Raw genomic sequence first — 23,646 nt, forward strand, 5'->3', positions numbered from 1 at the left:
ATTTATTCATGGCTTTCTTGCTGGTGGGGATACCACCAGGAGATACACCTTGGTCACTCAATTTTCATTTAACTTATCTCTCTGGTTTTGAGTAGCTCCTTACTTCATTGTTATTTCCAAGTGTAAAAAACCCAACACCAAACACAACTAGGTTCCTGTTGTTGTAACCTCTGTTTCCTTTAACTCAGTAATCCTTTTGATATACTAGTGAATTTATTCTGCCATACGAAGTCGCTTACAGACCTGCCCCATGGATGGCTACAAGAATAAACAGATATGTCTTGGAGAGGGTACATCTGGTGCTCTTTGGAGGCAAAAATGAGGCTTTGCCTCATGTACTTTGGGCGTGGTGCTAGGAGGGGCTATTCCTTCGAGAAGGACATGGTGTTGGGAAGGGTGGAGGGTTGGGGAAGGAGAGGAAGACCTTTGACATGGTAGATTGACACAGTGACTGCTTCAATGGGCTTTTGTGTGTCAGGAAGTGTGAGGATGGCGCAGGATGGAGCAGAGTACATATCTTTTATTTAGAGGGCTGATATGACTTGTACTTGACTCAATGGTATCTACAACAACAACAATGTCATCTGAAAAGTATATTTCTGTGTATTCCACTAAATCCTGTCAGACCTTAAGTATTGTGCCTCTATTAAGGACAGGGCACAGAGTGAGCCAACTTACTTCTACTTTGGAGTAAGTGTCATCCCTAGCTCCCTATATTTTCCTGAGAGTGCTCTCTCATTAACTGGCACCTATGTGTTGTTCTGAGACATCAAAATTATATCCAATATTTACTTCTCTCCAGATCTTATCAGCATGATGCCATCAATGCAGTGGATTTTTTTTTACTATGTTGTAGTGTAAGCATATTACTGATGTCCCTACAGATTAAATTGTAGCAAAGATCTGGAAGGTCAGTCTAGCTGACAGTGCTATCTCTGCCAAGTGAAAGCAGGCACTTTTGTGTTTTTCACTTACTGGAAATAAGAGAGAGCATTTGTTAGAATTGTAGTTGCTTACCAGGTGTCAGGGGCTATTATGATTTTAACAATTTGAGGAACAGCAACATCTTAAATTAAAACCATGACTTGGTTAAGCTTAATAAAATACATTATAATTTTCAAGATCATCTGTCCTCTTCACTGACTGATCACAATCACATATTATGTATTTAAAAAAATAAACTAAGAATCAAACTCACTACTGTCAAGCTGATTCCAACTCATAGCAACTCTTAAGTGGTCTCCCCAGGTGATAAATATTTATAGGAAGATGTTAATCATCTTTCTCTTACAAAGAAGCTGTTAAATTCAAAGCACTGATCTTTCAGTTAGAAGGGAAATACATAATGCACTATACCACTGAAACTCTGTAAAGAGTGCAGGCAGTATGAAGATGGTCGGGTCTTCTACTAACTTCACGAAGGGGAACTGACCCCATCAACAAAACCCACAGTACAAAACTAATTCCTATAAGATCAGACATGGTCTCCCAAGCTTCAGCATCTAGTCCTATTAATCCCAACATCAATCTTACTGCTCTTCTGAGTCCAAAATTCATAGCAAAGACAACAAAGACTTTACAGAAACATATTCACTATTATGGGGCTTATTAGGAAAGTTAATAGGCAGCAGGATACAATACCTCACTCTAGATAGTTTCTTAAGAATGGTTCTAGGCCCTTTGACCTTTAACTTTATGGCTTAGGTCAATGTCACAAAGCTCCCTTAGTCCTGCAAGGTATATATTGTCTCCACCATAATTGACTTAACTATAACTGAGTGTCTCTTCAGTCCTCCAGCAAGATTGGGTGAAAGTCTCTGAGGCAGCAGTCTCAAGCCAGCTCTTTCTCATGTTAGTCTCTGTTTCTCTGCCAAGGCTGCATAGTACACTGGCACAGGAATCTCTGTCTCTTGAGGATGCTTGCTCTTCCTCTTCCTTATTGATATCGAGGTTCCCAATTTCAGCTGCTGAAACCTCTTGACTTAAACCTACTGGGATGGCAAGACTAGCCAATCTCTTTGTGAACAGATTAGCACATCCTGTTTGTATGATTTCATGCATCCACATGGCAAAGATGAAGTCAATGGCTAGGAAAGCCATTTTGGATAATAAACCATTGGCATTGCAAGCTTCTATCACTATTCTTAGAATGTGCTATCATAATGAATTATTGTTGTTGCTGTTTTTATGTGCCCTGAAGTTAGAACTGACTTATAGCTAACCTCTAGCAGTTTTTCAGTAACTGTTAATTGTACAGAAAGAAAAGCATACTAAATGAGAGGTGCTCATCTATATATCTTCCGTTTTATCAGTGCCTTTCACATAATAAAGTCCAGTGAGTGGATGACCAAAAGACTAGAAATATGATAGTTAACAAATCTAAATGAATAGGTGGATGAAAGATTAACAATATCCTACGTTAGTGCTTTAAGATAATACTTTTCACACTTTTTATATTAAATATATATCAGATTCTATAGAAGAATTTAAACAAATCTGATGATTCACTTTCGAAGTCATGTAGTGAAAAATTTAAAAATACTCAAATTATAAAATGACAATTATTAGTTTAAAACATAAAAGTAAATAGAAAAGAGGAATTGTTTTCTAAGTATTGTGAATATTTAGTGTGAAGAGAAAGACTATCAAATAGATATAAAATCAATAAAAGCTATTTGATTATTACTATAAAACGAATTATCACAAAACTTGGTAGTTTAATAATAAACATTTCTTAACAGTTTCTGTGGGTCAGGAATTCAGAAACATAGCTCGATGGAAAACTTCAGATTTTTCATGAAGTTCAAGTCAAGATGGAAGCCAAGGCTATAGTAAATTTAATGATTGAGTAAATGAAAAGACCAACCTTTAAGATGGCTCATTCCAGTGCATGTTAATAGGAAACTTTCATTTTTCTTGCCATGTGAATTTTCCTATGGGACTATTTGAGTGTCTTAATGACACAGCAGATGGCTTTACTTAGAGTTAATGACAAAATTTAGAGTCCAAGGAGAACACTACCCAGTGCTGTTTCTACCACATTGTTTTCATGAGAAGTAAGTCATTAAGTGTAGTCTACATATGAAGAGTGAAAAATGAAGCCCCATCTTTTAATAAGGGAAATATAATTTATTAGTGTATTTGAGCCATTATAGATAGTAGTCAGCTGAATTAAAGTAATTGAGACTGTTATGTACCATAGAGTTGGAAATGACCCTTAGCTGATCCTCTGGTGAGTTTTCAGAGGCAGTTAATCACACGGGAGGAGATTGCCTATCCTCCAGAGGAGAAGCTCGTGGACTTGAACTGTGTACCTCTAGTATTGCAGTACAGCTTCTATTATTATTATTATTATTATTATTTTATACAGATTTCTTTATGAAGTACAAATATGTTGTTTTCACACAAGATCTTTCCCATTTCCTTCATCCCCCCCATCAAACTGTGCAACCCTATGATTAACACACATACTACCGCCATTACTACCACTGTCCATCCTCACTCCTCTGATTCCAAACTTCCTGCCCTTGTATCCTCATACTCATTCTACAATAATGGTTTTGTATAGTATTTGTCTTTATGGAACTGAGTTAGTTCACTCAGCATAATGCTATCCAGCCCATCTCAAGTTAGATCGTAATTTGCAAAATCATGGCTCCTGCATCACCACAGATTCTTGCCAATATATATAGAACATATATATGTTATTGTTGTTGTTAAGCGACATCAAGTCGAGCGCAACTCATTGCAACTCGATGAACAAAAGACCTGAACCCTGTTCTAGAACTATTATTGTTCTCTAAGTTCATAGAGTTTTCAGAGACATGTTATTCAGGAAGTGGGTGCCACTCCTGCTTTCAAGCCTGTCTTAATCTGGGAGATTCACCAAACACTGTCCACCATGGGTAATTATTATGATATTTGACATACCAGAAGCATAGCGTTCAGTATCACAGAAACTCCAATTTACCTTAGTACAGCTAATTGACAGACCAGTGCTGTACCACTTAGAAGAATGTTCATTCCAAACACAATTTTATGCACCAGGCCGTGATTGATTCTAAACAAGAGGCTTCCAGCCCACAGCTCATATTTAGCCAAATCCATCAAATCCAATCAGTTCACACATGGTTGTGAACAAAATAAAAACAACCAAACAGTTCACACCTGACTTTCAACCAAAACAAGAAGAACCCACCTTTCTGATCTAAAGGGTTTTGCACATGAGCCTCCAAACTGAAGACTCCATTGAGACTCAGCTGACTTTTAAAAACCCAGGCCTGCTCACCAGGCCCTCATTGGCTCTAAACAAGAGGCTTCCAGCCCACAGCTCATCATTGGCCATATTCAGCAAATCCAATTACACACAGGGTTGTGAATGAAATAAAAACAACTTATATGCCAAATGTGATAATGGTTACCCATGGTGAACAGTATTTGGTGGAGATTCCCGTTGAAACAAGCTTGGAAGCAAGAGTGGCATCCACCTCTGAAATGGCTTGCCTCTGAAAACTCTGAATATGGAGAAAAGTTATACATATATTAAAAAAAGTTTACATATATGTACATATATATAAATAAATCTAAATCTAAATCCAAATATATATATATAGTTGTTGTTGTTGTTGTTGTGTGCCATCGAGTCAGAACTGACTTATAGCTGACCCTCTGGTGGGTTTTTAGAGGCAGCTAATCTCACAGGAGGAAATTGCCCATCCTTTTCCCATGGAGCAGGTGGTGACCTTGAACCACACGCCTTTAGGCTTGCAGCTCAGCTTCTTGACACTAGGCTGTGTGTGTGTGTGTGTGTGTGTGTGTGTGTGTGTGTGTGTAGATAATAGATAGATAGGTATATAATTATGTATATATACAAAAGCGATAGTGAGAAGGAGTTATGCTTACAACCCAAAAACATGTGGTTTGAATCCACCAGCTGCTCTGCAGGAAGGAGAAAGATGGACCATCTTTCCCCCCATGATTTATTGTCTATGAAGACCTACTGCGAATCAGCTACGAGTCACTTCCAATATGATGGCTTGAGGGTCAACTTGAGTTGGTTCTCAACAACTACGTATATAAAAGCCCTGGTGGCCTCATTATAAGTACATATATGTCTGTGATGAATATACAAATAGACATACACGTACAGACACACCTGTGTATACATATACACACATACACAGACACATACATACCCTGACACCCTAGTCTACCAGAGCTCTGGTGGCATACTCTGTAGCATGTTTCACTGCTAATCAACAGACCACACCTCTTCAAACTCACTAGCAACTCTGTAGGAGAAAGATAGGAAGTCTCCTTTTGCTAAAATTTACCACTTTGGAAACCAATAGAGAATTGATGGCATGACACTTGGGTGATTTATGAACCTTGGTGGCATAGAGTCAGATAGCTACTCAAAAGGTTGGCAAGTTGAATGAATGAGTTACTCCATGTAAGAAGAAAGCCAAACAATCCCTTCCATGTTTACAGTCCTAGAAACCTAATGGAGTTTCTCAGTGAGTCAGAACTGACCCAGTTGCTCTCACTGATTCTTTGTCATTGAATCTACAGCATATTTAAATTGGGACAAGACAGCTTACATTAGCCACTAGTCCTATATAAGGACCCTGCTAGTATAATGAGTAATATATTGGGCTGCTAATCAGAAGATCAGCAGTCTGAAGCCACCAACCATGTCCTCACCATTGGACAAAGATAGGACATCTCTTCTTAAAAAGATTTACAGCCTTTAAAACCCAATGGAGGGTCACTTTGAATCAGAATTGACTTGACAAGAGAAGGTTTGGTCATAGATATTTGTGGCTTGTAGCTTGGACAGCATGAGTCTAGGAGGTCCATGATTAAAGAAATTTCAAGAAAGGAGAAAAAAAATCTGAGCAGTCAGTCTGTCATACTCTGTCAATGGTGCAAATGTCAGCAGCTACAGACATCCTTTTTCTCTATCTCCTTTTCTCATACTCTTTCACTAGAGATATGAAAAGCTGTGGACTTGGTAAACAAAATGAAGGAAACTAAACTAGTCTGGACTAAGGTGACTTATCAAATAGGCTTTCAAACAGTTTTGCAGAGACTCACCATTCTGCCTCAATCATGGATTATCTCCAGCACAATTTCCATGCCAGTTCTGTACAGAGAGGTGTAGAAGCAGCTCAATAACACAGCTACCTACACTATTCAAAGCTAGAAAGTAAAAAAAAAAAAAAGAATACCTTTTCTATTTACCCTTAAATGACCATTCTTACATTGCTTTGTCCCCAGGCCCTCAGTTCCTCACACCCAGACACCCTTCATTTCCACCTAAGTACAAATCTCTTTTAAAGTATCAAAGGCTCTAAAATTACCCATGTCATCTCTGTTCCTGTTTTATGTTTCTGACATAGTGTTGAGCCTCATTTAGGTGATACTCTTGTTTTTCTCTGTTAACAAGCTCATTCCTAATTGTTCCTCAAGAAGTATTACAGCCTCTGTAGTTCAGTGGTGAAAAGCATGAAACTTAGAAACACACCTAAAAGCAAACCTTATTTATACTACATGAAAACAGTGCGCTATTAAGAAGAAAATGAAACTCTAGGCTGTGGTTAGCTATAAAATTTAAGTGAAAATAATACCCTACCTCTCAAGGTTATTGTGAAACTCAAAAGAGATGATAGATGTAATACATTTAGCACAGTACCAGGTACATTGTAAGTATGTAATAAATGAACACTCTTAATACACATATTTAACTTATAATTCCTTTTTCACTCCTAGCCACTTATCTAAATCCTTGCCATCAATCCCACCTCTTAAGACCTCTACAAAATTTATTTTCTTCTTTTCATGTATTCTTTGTGTGTGTGTGTGCGCGTGCGCACGCACACGCTTTATTCCCTCCCCTCACTAGTTTATTTACAAAACTCAAATACAAATTTGAACAAATTCTTTCAATTTCCCTTCCCCCTCACCCATCAAATTGTACAACCCAATGATTAATCCCTCTCTCCCCCTGCACATCCACATCCCTCTGCTTCCAGCCTCTCCCACCCCTCCTGGATCCTTCTACTCATTCCAAAATAACAGTTTTATATAATATTTATCCTTATAGACTGAGTTAGTTCACTCAGCATAATGCTCTCCAGTCCCTCAGTTAGATAACAATTTACAAAGGTATTGCTCCTGCGTGCTGCATAATATCCTATTGTGTGACTATACCATAATTTCTCAATCCATTCATTTGTCGTTGGACATTTGGGTTGTTTCCATGTTCTTGGGATGGTGAGTAATGCTGCTATGAATATTGGTGTATAGATCTCAGTTTGTGCCTCAGTTCTCATATTCTCAGGGTATATTCCAAGTACTGAAATAGCTGGGTCAAATGGAATTTCTATGTTCAGCTTTTTGAGAAAGCACCAAACTGCCTTCCAGAATGGTTGCACCATTTTTCAATCCCGCCAACAATGTCTAAGAGTTCCCTTTTCACTACATTCTCTCCAACATCTGTTACTTGCTTCCCTGTTAAATTTTGCCACTGTTACTGGAGTGAGATGGTACCTTATCATGGTTCTGATTTGCATCTCTCTTATTGCCAGTGATTTGGAGCATTTCTCTAGACTTCCACCTGCAGAAAGCTGAAACAGGATCCACATCTCACACCACACACAAAAATCAACTCAACCTAAGATCAGAGACCTGGGGGTAAAGCCCCAAACCATAATATTCATAATAGACAAACTTGGATCAAGCTTAGAAGCACTAGTCCTAGGTATAAAGAAACTGCCAAATACAACCAGAAATGTACAGTCTAAAGAGGATAAAATCGATTCATGAGACCTTCTAAAGACTAAATCCCTGTGCTTATCAAAAACTTTTTTCAACAGGGTGAAAAGAAAACCTACAGACTGGGAACAAACATTTGGTAAAATCACCTCAGAAAAGTGTCTCATAAAAAAAGTTTACAGAATACTCCTGGGCCTCCACAAGAAAAAGACTGATAATCCATTTACAAAATGCCTAAAGACATGCAAAGAATTTTAACTGAGGAAGATATTTTCATGTATTCTTGAGAACTTCTGGTATAAATTATATTAATACTGATCTCTAATACAGGGCCTATTGTTGTTATTACGTGCCACCAAATCACTTGAGACTCAGTGATCCTATGTACAGTAGCTCTCAACCCTGCCCTATCCTGAGCCAATCTCACTGTCTGTGACACATATGCTCCCATTACCCCGGTTACTGTGTCAATCCATCTCATCTGGGGTCTTACTTTCCTGTGCTGTCCTGCCAAACATGGTATCTACCCTTTTAAACATGCTATTTTTCTCTAAGGACTGGTCCAAGGAATATCTTGGTTTCACCCTCTCCATGAAAAACCTGTTTGTTGTCTTGACAGTCCATGGTATATTCAGAAGTCTTCTAGAGCACCACAACTCAAAGGCATCAATTCTTCTTCTATAATTGTTAATCATTGTCCAGCTTTCTGATGCATAGCAAGTAACTACAAAGACAATGGCCTGGGACAAGTGCACCTTGGTCTCTTGATTGGCAGTGTTGCTATTCAGCACACTGGAGAGGTCCCTGACAATTATTTTCCCAATGAAATTCATCTTTTGATTTTTTTGACTGCTGCTGCCAACAGTGTTGATTGTGGAGCCAAGCAAGTTGAAATGATAGATACCATAGTCATTGTTGTTGTTGTTATGTTCATCGAGTAGCTTGTGACTCATAGCGACCCTATGTACAACAGCCCTAAACTCTGTTCTATCCTGTGCCAATCGCACTGTCTCTGACACTCCCATACCTATTACCCCAGTCACTGAATCAATTCGCCTCATAGAGGGCCTTCCCCTCCTGTGCTGTCCCTCCACTCTCCCAAGCATGATGTTCTTCTCCAAGGACTGGTCTCTCCTTACAACAGGTCCAAAATATGTTAGATGGAGCCTCAGAATCCTTGCCTCCAAGGAGCCACCCGCTTTAACCCTTTCCAGGATGAATCTGTTTGTTTTCCTATCAGTCCATGGTACCCTTAATCCTCTTCTCCAGCACCACAGCTCAAAGGCATCAATTCTCCTTCTGTCCTTCTTGGTCATTGTCCAACTCTCTGATGCATAACAAGTGATTGCAAAGACCATAGCCTGTATCACACACACCTTAGTCTCCAGAGAGACACCATTGCTCTTCAGTACTTTGGAGAGGTTCCTAACAGCAGACTTTTCCATGGCAATATGCCTTTTAATTTCCTGGCTACTGGTGCCAAGAGTGTTGACTGTGGAGCCAAGCAAACTGAAGCTGTGAGCAATCTCAATCTCTTCATCATCCATCCTGATTCTGCCTGTTGGCCCAGTGGTGAGAATCTTTGTCTTCTTGACGTTGAGCCTCAATCCATATTGGAGGATGCAGTCCTTGACCCTCTGCAGCAAGCGCTTCAGGTCCTCTTCAGTTTCAGCAAGCAGGGATGTGTCATCTGCATAGGCATGTTACTATCATCATATTATCTTTTTTGTTCTCAACTCTCTTATTTGGCTTGAAATTATTATATTCTTTGTATAGTAACATAACAGAAAGCCAAGATAAAACTCACTAAATTATTTGTCCTGTGTTATGGATACAATAAGTGACAAATCTAGCAATTTTAAAGCCTTCACTATATTCTCATATCTGAGTTAATGAAAAATAAAATGCAATTGGATAAAGTTTAAAGAAAAATATTACAGAAAGTAGAATCAAGAGAAATTGGTTATTTTTCTAAGGTTTTGTAAAAATGTGAAAAACTAAGATAAAGAAACAGTATAATAAATAGTGTCATTTGAATGCCTTATTTATAGTCCCATTTCTTTATTCGGGAAAAATAAAGATGAAAGGATATGGCAGCAGAGAGCAGCCCAAGTAATTCAGATTTCATATAAAGGTATTAGAAGATGAAACTGATTTGCCTTTATGACATTGGAAAAAGAATTAGACAAAGGAGACTTTTCTAGGTATTTAAACACTAAAAAGAAAGGCTTGGATTGATGAGAAAAATTAATGGTAAAATGGCTCTTCTATATTAAAATTCTCATTCAGCATTGATTTTTTTTTTATCTTTCCAAGTCACACAGATGTGCACATAAGGATGATTGAATTACAAGTCCAATAAATAAAGGTATAGAGAGCGCTGGGCAAACATTAGAGGGAACAAAGATAGTTGTGTTTCCATATGCAAGACAAGCTTAGGTAACTAATGCATTCACAAGAGTTTTTTAAAGAACTCTGTTAATTACAGAAATTAGCAAAAATCCACCAGAATTAGGGAGTATTTAGCTAATGCATATTACCTAGTTTAGGGGTCCTCTTAGGGGAACTCTAGTGGAAGAGTCCATATGTGGTCGTGCTGTTAACTCAAAGAATGCACCTCTCTGGCTTTCAAACGTACCAGCAGCTCCCTAGAGAAAGATAAGCAAGCTTGTCTGTATGATTTCCAGCATAGGGAAATTCACTGGAGGGTCAGTTATGAGTAGTCTCAACTCCATGGCAGAGAGTTTTAAGTTTTATTATTCTATCAAATAAAAATTGAAACAGATGTGGGTGAGAGAACAATTTAAAAGCGATATATGATAGGGTATTATGGTTATCACAAGAGTCCAGAATTAAGGTTGCATTGTGGAGTCTACTCGAGGTGGTGGAGGTAGGGGAGGGAGACTGCAGGGGGATTGTATACCATTGAAAGAATTTCTCTTTTACTTTTCAAAGAGAGGAGTGAACTGGGGGGGGAGGGCTGAGCAGGGAGAAAAGTGCAACAATGAATGAATGGAAATCCAAAATCTCTGTAAATGTTCATTTAAATTAATAAAATTAAATTAATAAAAAAAGAAAATAATTGGTAGTGCAAGTACTTAAAAAATTATCTTCTTTAGTACATGTTGTTGTTGTTGTTAAAGTTTCATAGTAGAATTGAGTCCTCAGCTTTCATGAAGTTTGTGAATACATGGTATGTATTGTAATGTTTTATATGATCAGACAAAGTGCATGGTAAATCATTACAGATGGCCTCTGCAGTTTGCTACTGTTTGCCTTTATATCATCACATTAGATTATAAGGAACAAATTAATTTGAATTGGTTATTCACTTTTTTGAATGGTTTTCACTTATGTTTAACCCTAAAGCATTACCTCATACTATTTACTGTCAGTTTGTAAGCTCTGCTCTGAACTCATTTAATTCTGAGCCATAGGAAAAAAATTACTTCTAGCCAGCCAAGCTGTTGTCATATGCCCTCTAACTCACATTTTAATAAATGTCATTTTCTAAGTGCATTACCTCATGCTTTGGCTACAATCCAGATGACTCCTGAGAGAATAAAAGAAATGTGCTTTCTGACTGATTCATCCATATTTTATTTTACTTTTCATTAAGAAATTACTCTTTGAAAAAAATCAATATTCGTCTGTGATTGAGGGTAGAGGTTAGCATGTCACAAGTGGCACATTCTAATATCTCAACTCAGACTGCTTTCAGACGGCTGTTGCTGATGAAGTTTCTGTCCTTTCTTGTTCCTACAGCCTGGGTACATGGTGACCCCAGGAGAATGGCCTATCCTACAAACAGCCAGGGGCAGTTTTGTGGCCAGAAGGACACCCCCAATGAGTGAGTATGGCCACTTTTGTTTATTTGATAATACTGTCAGAGTTAGAGCCTAGAAATCACTTTTACATTAATCCTACCAGAATTCTGAAAATTACTGAAATGCCTAAGAGATCTTCTCTGTCCTTTGTTTTAGAGACAACTTAGAAGCAGTGGGAAAAGTCATACTATACAGCTTAAGTCATGATGCAGTCATTGTTATGAAGCTCTTTACTAATAGAATGCATGGAGATACATCTTAGTAAAAATAACATTAGAGTGAGTGGATTAGAAAAAGCTATTTTGCATTTAAAAATAGATCGGTAGCCATAGTTTAAAATCCCTTATGAGATAGGCTATTTTAAGGGCTGAGGTATGAGTAACTGCTAAAAACTCAGACTGCCTAGTTGAAAAAATTACTTTTGCTACTGTCCTACTGATAGATCATTTCACCTTTTAAAATGAGGGCCTCATCCGGAAGTCATCAATGCATGGCATGCTTTTTAAGGCAAGGTGGCTGCTGTGGACAGTGTCCACATATAATGGAAAGAAAGATGAATTTTCCATCAACTTCCTTTATAATGCTAACTAAAATGTAAGATTCCATTTCTGAAAGCAAGTGTTCTATTTCATTATCTTAAAATAATGGAATCTTACTCTTTAGAAAACTTGCCTTTCTTTCTTACTGGTGCATTTTGTTTCTGTTGGTCCTTATGATAAGTGTTTAGGTTCTTCCTAACCAATTACATTTTGAGGAAAGTTGATAAACCCACTCCTGTCAAGTTGATTCTGATTCAAGGTGTTTCTGTATTGGATTTCATAAGCCATAAATCTCAATAGGACGAGATAGTTTCTTTTCTCCTGCAGAATGGCCAGTGGAATTGAAGAGCTGACCTTTTGTACATAATAGTGTAGAAAATACGGTGCCACCTAAAACAAACAAACAAAAACAACCACCAAAACCCTTCAAAATCATTGCTGTCAATTTGGAACTGATAGCCAATCCTCCATTGGATTCTCAGAGCCTATAAAATGCATGAGAGGAGATTGCCTGTCTTTCTTCTTACGATCAACTGGTAAATTCAAGCTGTTTGCACTTGGTTTGCCAGAGCTATCACCTACACACTAAGCCACCAGAACTCCCATAAACTCACTGCTATTGAGTCAGAATTGACTCACAGCTTACTGTCCAGCTGTTTTTTCAGACATGGTAAATATCACAGAAGATTGCTGTCGTTGTTGTTGTTATGTTCTATCAAGTCGCTTGCGACTCATAACGACACTATGTACAAGAGCCCTAAATGCTGTTCTATCCTGTGCCAGCCTCGCCATCTTCAAACACACTCATTCCCACCACTCCACTCAGAATCGATCCATCTCATCGAGGGTCTTCTCCTGTGTCATCCCTCAACTCTCCCAAACATGATGTCCCTCTCCAAGTACCAGTCTCTTCTTGCAACATGCCCAAAGTATGTCAGATGAAGTTTCAGAATCCTTGACTCCAAGGATCATTTTGGCTTCATCTTTTCCAGGAAAAACCTGTTTGTTCTCCTAGCAGTCCATGGTATAGTCAACACAGTTCTCCAGCACCACAACTTAAAGGCATCAATTCCCTATTATTTCTATTCATTGTCCAACTCTCCGATGAATATTACGTAATTGCAAAGACTATAGCCTGGATCAGGCGCACCTTAGTCTTCAGCCTGACATCGTTGCTCTTCAGTATTCTTGAGAGGTCCCTCACAGCTGACTTTCCCAATGCAATTCTCTCCAAGTGTCTGAGTATTCAAACCACCTGCCTTTGGATTGGCAACATAACTCCTTGTCCGGTAGGCCACTAGAGCCCACAATGTCACCAGGACTTAAAAACTGGTATCTAATGGGTATGGGGAACAGACAAAACTCAAGCAACACTGCTCTTCTCAGAAAGCAACAATGAAAACTGACTCAGAACACTTCACATATGGTCCTTGTGTGGTCTACAATGGAGGAGCTACTTACCCTAAGAGAAACGTGTTGTTGCTACATGCCATTGAGTTGCCTGCAACTCAAAGCAATCCTATGTACAACAACCCTAAATCCTACTCTATCCTGTACCAATATTATTGTCTCTGACACACTTGCCCCTATTACCCCAGTCACTGAATCAATACATCTCATCAAGGGTCTTCCTCTCCTGCACTGTCCCTCCACCCTCCCAAGCATGACATCCCTCTCCAAGGACTGGTCCCTCCTTGCAACATGCCCAAAGTATGTCCGACTAAGCTTCAGGATCCTTGCCTCCAACGAGCAGTTTGGCTTCAACCTCTCCAGAATGAATGTGTTTGTTCTCTTAGCAGTCCATGGTATATTCAGTACTTTTCTCCAACACCACCGCTCAAAGTTATCAATTCTCCTTCTATCATCCCTAGTCATTGTCCAGCTCTCTAAGGCATAGCAAGTGATTGCAAAGACCATGGCCTGTATCAGGTGCACTTTGGTCTCTAGACTGACATCTTTGCTCTTGAGTATTTTGGAAAGATCTCTGATAGCAGACTTTCCCAACACAATGCTTAGAAAAAAAATAAAGATTCAAGAAACTAAAAAAATTAATTGAATCAAGTCATTAAAGATGTTGATGTTGCTGTTATATGCTGTCAAGTCACCTGCAACTCATAGTGACCCTATATACAAAAGCGATAAACCCTGTTCTATCCCGTGCCAATATTATTGTCTCTGACACACCTACTCTCATCACCCCAGTCACTGAATCAATTCATCTCATTGACGGTCTTCGAGTACTCTGTCTACCTTGACCTGCTCTATTTTGAGCCAACCTCATTGTCTCTGACACACCTACCTCTATTACCCCATAGTATATTCAATACTTTTCTCCAGCACCACAGCTCAAAAGCATCAATTCTTCTCAAGGGAAATAAATTTATGGGAAATAGCTAAGTTTCTAATAATTTCACTTTGATATTTTTAAAGGAAAAGTTAACTCCTACAAAAGGTCTTCAGTTCATATTAGAAAACACTGCAGTAAATCCTGATCTAAGGTGGTTGTTGTTGCTGTTGACTGCCTTTGGGTCGAGCACGACTCATAATGACCCTATGAATAGAAGTCCTGAAGCCTTTCTACAACTACTGACATTTATCAAAGTTCATAGAGTTTCTGGAGGTATGTTACTTAGGAAGTGGATTTTGTAACTCTGAAAATTCCAAATATTACACTATGAAGAAGGACAAAGAAAGTACCCGGTGGTTTAAAAAAAGAATCATCTAATTCTCTAAATCTCTAATTTGAAACAGATTTTGTTTCTAAAAGGATCTCTGTAACAATACATTTCCTAGACCTAAGCCAATGGCCCACTTACTGAAAGTTTGATATCATAATTTTACTGTATATGGTTGTTGTTGTTATTAGATGCCTTCAAGTTGCTTATGAGTCACAGTGACCCTATGTACAATAACTCTGAACTCTGCTCTATCTTGAGCCAACCTCATTGTCTCTGACACACCTACCTCCATTATTACGCCAGTTACTGAGGCAATCCATCTCATTGAGGGTCTTCCTCTCTTGCGCTGTCCCTCCACCTTGCCAAGTATGATGTCCCTCTCTAAAGACTTGATCAATCCTTAAAATATGCCCAAAGTAAGTCAGACAGAGCTTCAAAATCTTTGCCTCCAAGTAGCAGCCTGACTTCACCTTCTCCAGGATGAACCTGTTTTTTCTCCTAGCAGTGTATATTCAATACTCTTCTATAGCACTGTACTTCAAAGGCATCAATTCTTCTTCTATCATCCTTAGTCATTGTCCAGCTTTCTGATGCATAGCAAGTAAATGCAAAAACCACGACCTGAATCAGGTGCACCTTGCTCTCTAGACTTACATCGTTACTCTTCAGTACTCTCGATAAAGATCATTAAATGATTATTCTAGCTTAACACATGTTTATTGAAGTTTTAATATTCTAATAGATACCACATGTATCTAACAATATGTGTATGGTAAACAATGAGTGATTCACATAATGAAATATAGTGGCTGTATTAACCACTATGCTAATGTTTTCAATAAGTAGTTTTTAGATTTTGTCTTAATCATAATTTCCTGCTCCTTTTGGAAAATTTTAATATTTCCCTACATTTCTCCAGTGCTTTCAAGAGATTAAGATTGTTCACAGCTTTAGTTTGCTTGGCTCCACAGTCAACACTCTTGGCATCAGTAGCCAGGAAATTAAAAGGCACATTGCCATGGGAAAGTCTGCTGTTACGGACCTCTCCAAAGTACTGAAGAGCAATGGTGTCTCTCTGGAGACTAAGGTGCGTCTGATACAGGCCATGGTCTTCGCAATCACGTGTTACCCATCAGAAAGTTGGACAATGACCAAGGAGGACAGAAGGAGAATTGATGCCTTTGAGCTGTGGTGCTGGAGAAGAGTATTGAGAGTACCATGGACTGCTAGGAAAACAAACAGATTCATCCTGGAAAGGGTTAAACCAGGTGGCTCTTTGGAGGCAAGGATTCTGAGGCTTTGTCTAACATACTTTGGACCTGTTGTGAGGAGAGACCAGTCCTTGGAGAAGAACATCATGCTTGGGAGGGTGGAGGGACAGCACAGGAGGTTAAGGTCCTCTATGAGGTGGATTTATTCAGTTACTGAGATAATCAGGATGGGAGTGTCAGACAGTGAGATTGGCACAGGACAGAGCAGAGTTTAGGGCTATTGTACACAGGATCGCTATGAGTCGCAAGTGACTCAATGGCGCATAACAGTAACAACAACAGCGTATTTAATTTCTAATCCACTTGGAGGGAGCTCTGATGACATGTGTAACAAGTTGCCCTGACAACCCAAAAGCTGACTTCTCAGGTTTTTTGAAGCCATCAGCTGCTTTTAGGGAAAAAGATGAGCAGTCTCGTCTCATTTCAAGGTTTAGCTTAAATAATCCTGTGGAAAGTCACTGTGAGTCAGAATTTGTTTGAAGACGATGAGTTGGAGTTTTAATCCACCTAGAATTTAATTTTGTATATGGAATAATGTCAAAACAAAACTTTATTTTTATCCAATCACAAGGTTCATTGTTCTATGAAAATTGGTTAAATAATAATCTTTTCTCCTTTAGAGGTTAGGTATTTGGCATCTGAAGTTGTCACCTAATCAATTTAAATATTAGTTTTTGAACTCTTGCACTTTTTTCTAAATTGTTCTATTATTTTAATACTTTTAACAAATTCGTATTAAGAAACATAATAAGTTATCTTAAATATAAACATTATAATAGCAAGTGAAAATATTTATGAAAAAAATAAAATTTTCAATATTTAAATTTTTTATTGCTATGTTGTTTTTGTTATGTGCCATTGAGTCACTTGCAACTCATAGCGACCCTCTATGTACAATAGCCCTCAAATCTTCTTTCTGTGCCAACTTTACTGTCTCTGACACACTTACCCTCATTACCCCAGTCACTGAATCCTGAATCAATCCATGTCATTGAAGATCTTCTTCTCTTTCTCTGTCCCTCCACCCTTCCAAGCATGTTGTCCCTCTCCAAAGGTTGGACCCTGCTTGCAACATGCCCAAAATATATCATATGAAGCGTCAGAGTCCTTGCCTCCAAGGAACAGCCTGATCTCACCCTCTCCAGGATGACCTGTTTGTTCTCCTAATAGTCCATGATATATTCAATAGTCTTCTCCAGCACCACAACTCGAAGGCATCAATTCTCTTTGTATCATCTCTAGCCATTGTCCAGCTCTCTGATGCATAACAAGCAACTGCAAAAACTATAGCCTGAATCAGACACACCTCAGTCTCCAGCTTGATGTTCTTGTTCTTCAGTTCTTAGGAGAGGTCCCTGACAGCAGACTTTTCCAATGCAATTTGTCTTTTGATTTCCTGGGTGCTGGTACCAAGAGTATTGATTGTAGAGCCAAGCAAACTAAAGCTATTAACAATCTCAATCTATTTACCATCTATCACAATGCTGCCAATAGTTCCAGTGGTGAGACTCTTGGTTTTTTTGACGTTGAGCTTCAATTAATATTGAAGGTTGCAGTCCTTGACCTCCAGCAGCAAGTGTTTCAGTTCTTCCTCAGTTCCAACGAACAGAGTTGTGTCATCTGCATAATGAAGTTATTGATGAGTCCTCCTCTAATCTTGATGCCACATTCCTCATCATAGAGCCCAGCCTCCTGGGTGATTGAAAAGGTATGGAGACAGGATACATCCCTGGCATAAACCCTTCTCAATTTTGAACCATTCAGTGTCTCCCTGCTCTGTTCTGGTCACCACCTCCTGGTCCAAGTATAGGTTTCACATAAGCACAATCAAATCTTCTGGGATTCCCATTCTTCTCAGAGTTAACCACACTTTGTTATGATCCACATAGTCAAACACCTTTGCACAGTCAATGAAACACAGATAGACATACCTCTGGTATTCTCTGCTTTCAGCCAAGATCCATATAATGTTAGATGTAATATACCTAGTATGATGGCCTCTTTTTTTTTTTCTATTTGCAACTTTTTTTTTTAAACCATGGCCTCTTCTAAATCTAGCCTGTACATCTGGCATTTCTCTGTTGACATGCTGCTCCAGTCATTTTTGGAAGATTTTCAGCAGAATCTCGCTTAACTGTGATATTAATGATGGTACTATTCAAAAATTTTCTCACTCTGTCGAGTCACCTTTCTTTGGAATGGTAAGAAATATTGATCTCTTCCAGTCAGTTGGCCAGATGGTTTTCTTTAAGATTTCTTGGTGCAACTTTGTGAGCCCATTCAGGGCAGTGTCTCTTTGTTGAAATATGTCAATTGGTATGCTGTCAACTCATGGGGACTTGTTTTTTTGCCAATTTTTTTCAGAGCAGCTTGAACTTCTTCTTTCATCACCACAAGCTCTTGCTCATATATTGTTTCATTAAATTCTTCTGTGTACACCAATTTCTTCTCGTACAGTGACTATGTATACGCTTTCCATCTTCTTTTAATACTTCTTGGATCATTTTAATATTCTTTCCAAAGCATCCTTAAGAATTGCAACTCATGGCTTGAATTTGTTTTTCAATCCTTTCCGTTTAGGAAATGCTGAGCAATTTCAGCCCTTTTGATTTTCTGACTCCAGCTCTTTTTCACATTTCATTATAATATGTTGCTTTGTCTTCCTGAGGTGCCCTTTGAAATTTTCTGTTCAGCTCCTTAATTTTTTATTTTTTCCCTTTGTTTTGGCTTTTTGGCACTCTACTGCAATATTCAGAGTCTCATCTGATATCCATCTTGGTCTTTCTTTTCTGCTTTTGTAATGACCTTTTGCATTCTTCATGGATAATATTCTTGATATCCTCTCACAGCTCATTTGGTCTTTGCTCATTGGTGTTCAAGGCTTCAAACCTGTTCTTGAGATGGTTTTTAAATTAGAGTGGGATAGACGTAGATCAAATTTTGGTTCCTGTGGATTTGATTTCATTTTCTTCAACTTGAACTTGCATATAAGTAGTTGAGTCTATTTAAAATGTACTTATTGACAGTATTAGAAGAAATACATCAAAAACTAATTTTGTTAAAACAGTATAGAACTTTCACAGAACAGAGGAAAAGGAAAAATCTTTTTATAAATACAAATATTAAATATGACAACTATGAAATTTCAAGTCACAGAAAGTTAGATATTAAATGTTGCTGTTACTGTTAGGTGATATTGAGTTGATTATGACTCATAGCAACCTTATGAATAACAGAATTAACATTAACAGGAATCCTATTCATGAAAAGAAAATAAAATTGGGATATATTTCTCTCCTTCCTTGCACCAAAATGAATATTAAAGTGGTACAGTTTTATATATTAAATACAAAACTATTAAATTAATTAAAGAAAATGAAAAGATATGCTTTGTAGGATTATAAATGTAGAGTTTTCTTAACCTAACCCCAAATCAAATAAACATAAAAACTCTAAAGATTTCTACCACATGATATAGACTCAATACAACCTAATAGTCTTTGGTGGGTCCTCCACAGGAGCAAAACCAATGAGACATAGAAAAATAAAGGAGGAAGTGGGGAATAGAGCTCTCTACTTCTAAGTAGACAGCTCAAAGAGTTTTGCAGTATGGCAATCCCAAATCTTTTGGTTTGGCAGCAGGCTGGAGACCTCTGCTGGCTCACAGGGATGCAGAAGATAGTTACAGTGAAATCACCAGGTTAGGCAGCAGTTCAGAGACTTTCATTAGGGTAAATCTCAAACTCCAGAGGTCAGGAGAATGAGAGTTGAACCACAATATCCGTTTACATTCTGGAGGCAGTTCTTAATCCTAAGAAAAGTCACCTTTCAATTGTTTGATTGATCACATCAAATCACTTCCTGGAAGAGATTGTATTATATTACATCTTGTTACTTTATATTAAAAGCCAGCTATCCATCCAGTATCTGGGCCAAATGACTGAGAATCATAGCCTACTCAATTTAATACATAAAAGTCAGAATCACAGCCATTGTAAACAAAATTAAAAGGTAAATGTAATTTCAGGAAAAAATATTTTAAACATATATATATGTCTGACAAAAATGTGATAATTTATCATATTAAGTGCTCATGTAAATCCAAAATGGAAAATATAACCAATCATTGAACAGTGACCCAATATCATAAATAGGAATTAAAATCATGAACATGTTGTTATTGTTATGCAGCATCAAGTCGCTGTGACTCATAGCAACCCTGTGTACAACAGGCCTGACACCTGCTCTATCTTGTACCAAGTTTACTGCCTCTGGCACACCTACTCTCATTACCCCAGTCACTGTATCAATCCATCTCATCAATGGTCTCCCTCTCTTTCTCTGCCCCTCCAACCTCGCAAGCATGATGTCCCTCTCCAAGAACTGGTCCCTCCCTGCAACATGCCCAAAGTATGTCAGAAAAAGCCTCAGAATCGTTGCCTCCAAGGAGCAGCCTGGCTTCACCCTTTCTAGGATGAACCTGTTTATTCTCCTGGCAGTCCATAGTATATTCAATACTCTTCTCCAGCCCCACAGGTCAAAGGCATCAATTCTCTTTCTGTCATCCCAAGTCATTGTCCAATCTCTCTGATGCATAGCAAGCAATTGAGAAGATGATGGCCTGGATCAGGCACCCCTTTAGTCTCCAGATTGATGTCATTGCTCTTCAGTACTCTGGAGAAGTCCCTGACAGCAGATTTTCGCAATGCCATTTGTCTTTTGATTTCCTGGCTGCTGGTACCAAAAGTGTTGATTGTGGAGCCAAGCAAACTAAATTGTTAACAATCTCAATCTCTTCACCATCTATCATAATGCTTCTTGCACATATAGCCAGAAATGCACAAACAGGAGAGGATGAAATCAAGAATTTGTTTTAAAAAAACAAATCCCTGTGTGTATAATTTTTTTTTCCAATGGGATAAAAAGAAAATCTACAGACTGGAAAAACATTTGGTAATGATATTTCAGACAAGTGTCTTAAAACTAAAGTTTACAGAATATTGCAGGACTTACACAAACAAAAACAGACTGATAACCCACTAACAAAATGGGCAAAAGACATGAAAAGACTCTTCAGAAAATAAGACATTTGAATGACCAACAGAGACACACAAAAAAGTTCTAAATCATTAACAATCAGAGATATGCAAATTGAAACAACAATGAGATACCTTCTCACCCCAGTAGCAACATATAATAGGGCAGCAAGCAATAAATGTTGGAGAGGATGCAGATAGATTGGAACTTTTAAATGTTGCTGTGGCAATGGGGATAGGTTCATTGGGGTCAGTGAGACTGGCTCAGGACAGGGCAGGTTTTAGAATTATTGTACATAGGCTTGCAGTGAGTTGCAGGTAACTCAGTGGCACATAACAACAACATGCATTACTGGTGGGATTGTAAAGTGGTTCAACCACTCAGGAAAGCAGTTTGATGTTTCTTCAAAAATCTAAACATAGAAATCCTTTATTACCCAGCTTTTACACAGTTAGGACTAAACCCTGAGGAAAATAGAACAGAGAAACAAATAGATATATTTGACCTGTGTTCATAGGAGGGTTATTCACGTAGCAAAAAAATAAAAACAGCCCAAATATCCATCAGCAAACAAATAAATTGAGAAATTGTGGTGTATTCACATAATGGGATACTATGAAGCCCTAATGAAAAGTTTTGTAAAATACTATATAACATGGGAGAGCCTAGAGATCTTCTACTGAGTGCACTAACTCAGTCTCATAAGAAAAAATATTCCATAAGACCATTATTTTTAAAATAGAAGAATAGCTGAGCAAAATGTGTATAAATGTTTAAAAGGGGAAGGGGAGAAGGGGAGAAAAAAGAGGAAGGATGAACGTCACTAAGATAGTGGAAGTTAGTGGACAGACGTGAGACGTGAAGAAATAGGAAAGATTCAACGAGGACTTGAAAAGATGGGTAGTAATAGGTGTATATAAATATTAATAAATTACATAAAGTACAGTATTACATAAATGATTGCATAAAGCACAATGTACATAAATAAAACACAAACTTAATGAGAGATGCATAAAATACAATGTATATGCATGAAGTCATAGTGTAGGACTGGACTTGATGAATTGTACTCGACTCGATGGCACTTATATGCATGAAGCACAATGTATATGAATGATTGTGTACAAACCAATAAAAATATTTGAAGGGAAAAAAGACTAAGAAGTGTTTTTTCCAAGCCATGGTATTATTTCTTACTTTTTTATCCCCCACATCTTACCTGCATGGTTCCAAAGGAGTCAGACTGATGAGAACTTTTAAGCTCAGCTAAATTAGAGGCTTTTTGTGTGTTGTTGTTTTTTTATTTGTTCTTTTAAAAAATATTTTATAATGGTTTGCTTTCAAAGGTTGTGATTATCTGTAAGAAAGCCATTGAATAGTGTTTATCAGGAATATAACAAGCCATTTTACGTGATTATGAGACTATTCCTGTTAAAAATATCTTTATATCATCCTACACTGTTTATATATACATACAGAAAAAAATGCTGAAGGTTTGGGTGGTTTGGGTTTTTGGGTTTTTTTAATTTTTAAATAAAAGACTGTGGAAGAATCACGGAGTAAAATTATAAATGATTGCCCTTTTCTTTGGGCCTGCTGTCAACCAGTGAGCAGTCCTTAGGAAATTACATGGTAGTAAAGAGGAAGGGTCAGAAAAAGAGAGGAAGACCCTCCATGAGGTAGACTGACACACAATGACTATAACATTGGACTCAAGCATATTAGTAAAGGTCTTGAGGATAGCACAGAATAGAGCCAGGTTCGGGTCTATTGTTCTTGGAATCACCATGAGTTATAGCCGACTGGGTAGCACCTATCAATATAGTTTTCTTCTATGTAATTATGCTAGAGACTTTTCTACCACAAATATGTATTATTTTAAAATTTCTTGCCTCGTCATGAAATTTTACAAAACAAAAAATTTAAAAGAAACTTGCATATGCTGAAGCAATGAATTGCCTTAGTTATTATGACACTTAAAAAAACAAAGACCCAACAAACTAGACAAGCTATACCTAATGGAAAGTGCACATAAACTAAACTATTAGACAGTACATATATATCATTGCATCAAATCCAAACTTTACGTTTTCTAGCATTCATTGACTGTTGAACATGTCACATAACTTCTCTTGGACTTCATTTCTTGATAATAAAGCACAACCTAAATGATAGAAAGGTAATTAAAAGGGAGCTGGCATTGTATTGTCTTTTCTATTTCTAAACACTTCCATATTCAGTGCCTTATAATATGTTAAGATCTTGTAGTTGACTAATGTACAGGCAAAACCCTGATATACACAATAAAGTTAAACATAGATCCCTTCTGCAAAGATTTTAAGTCTATAGAGATTCAGTCAACAAAGCAATGCATTTCAATGTAGTCTTCTTAAAGCTGCATACTTTCTTTTTTTTTTTAAATTTAGGTTGTTTATTTTTCATTTCAATGAACATCTACAGAGATTTTGGAATTCCATTCATTCATTGTTGCACCCTTCTCCTCGCAGAAGCCTCCCCC

The 23,646-nt window shown here is 37.8% G+C and overlaps 1 protein-coding gene across 1 annotated transcript in view; it reads left to right on the plus strand.

Moving 5' to 3' along the window:
• Positions 1 to 11,450: 11,450 nt before the first annotated feature.
• SLC44A5 (solute carrier family 44, member 5) overlaps positions 11,451 to 23,646 on the plus strand; it is a 142,388-nt gene continuing 130,192 nt past the window's right edge. Inside the window, exon 1 of the mRNA XM_006888614.1 lies at positions 11,451 to 11,626. Coding sequence (XP_006888676.1) covers positions 11,451 to 11,626 — 176 coding nt within the window. The remainder of the gene's footprint in view (positions 11,627 to 23,646) is intronic.

The sequence above is a fragment of the Elephantulus edwardii genome, unplaced genomic scaffold (genome assembly GCF_000299155.1).
Source record: "Elephantulus edwardii isolate Elephantulus edwardi_28Jun2011 unplaced genomic scaffold, EleEdw1.0 scaffold00069, whole genome shotgun sequence".
Taxonomy (NCBI): Eukaryota; Metazoa; Chordata; class Mammalia; order Macroscelidea; family Macroscelididae; genus Elephantulus; species Elephantulus edwardii.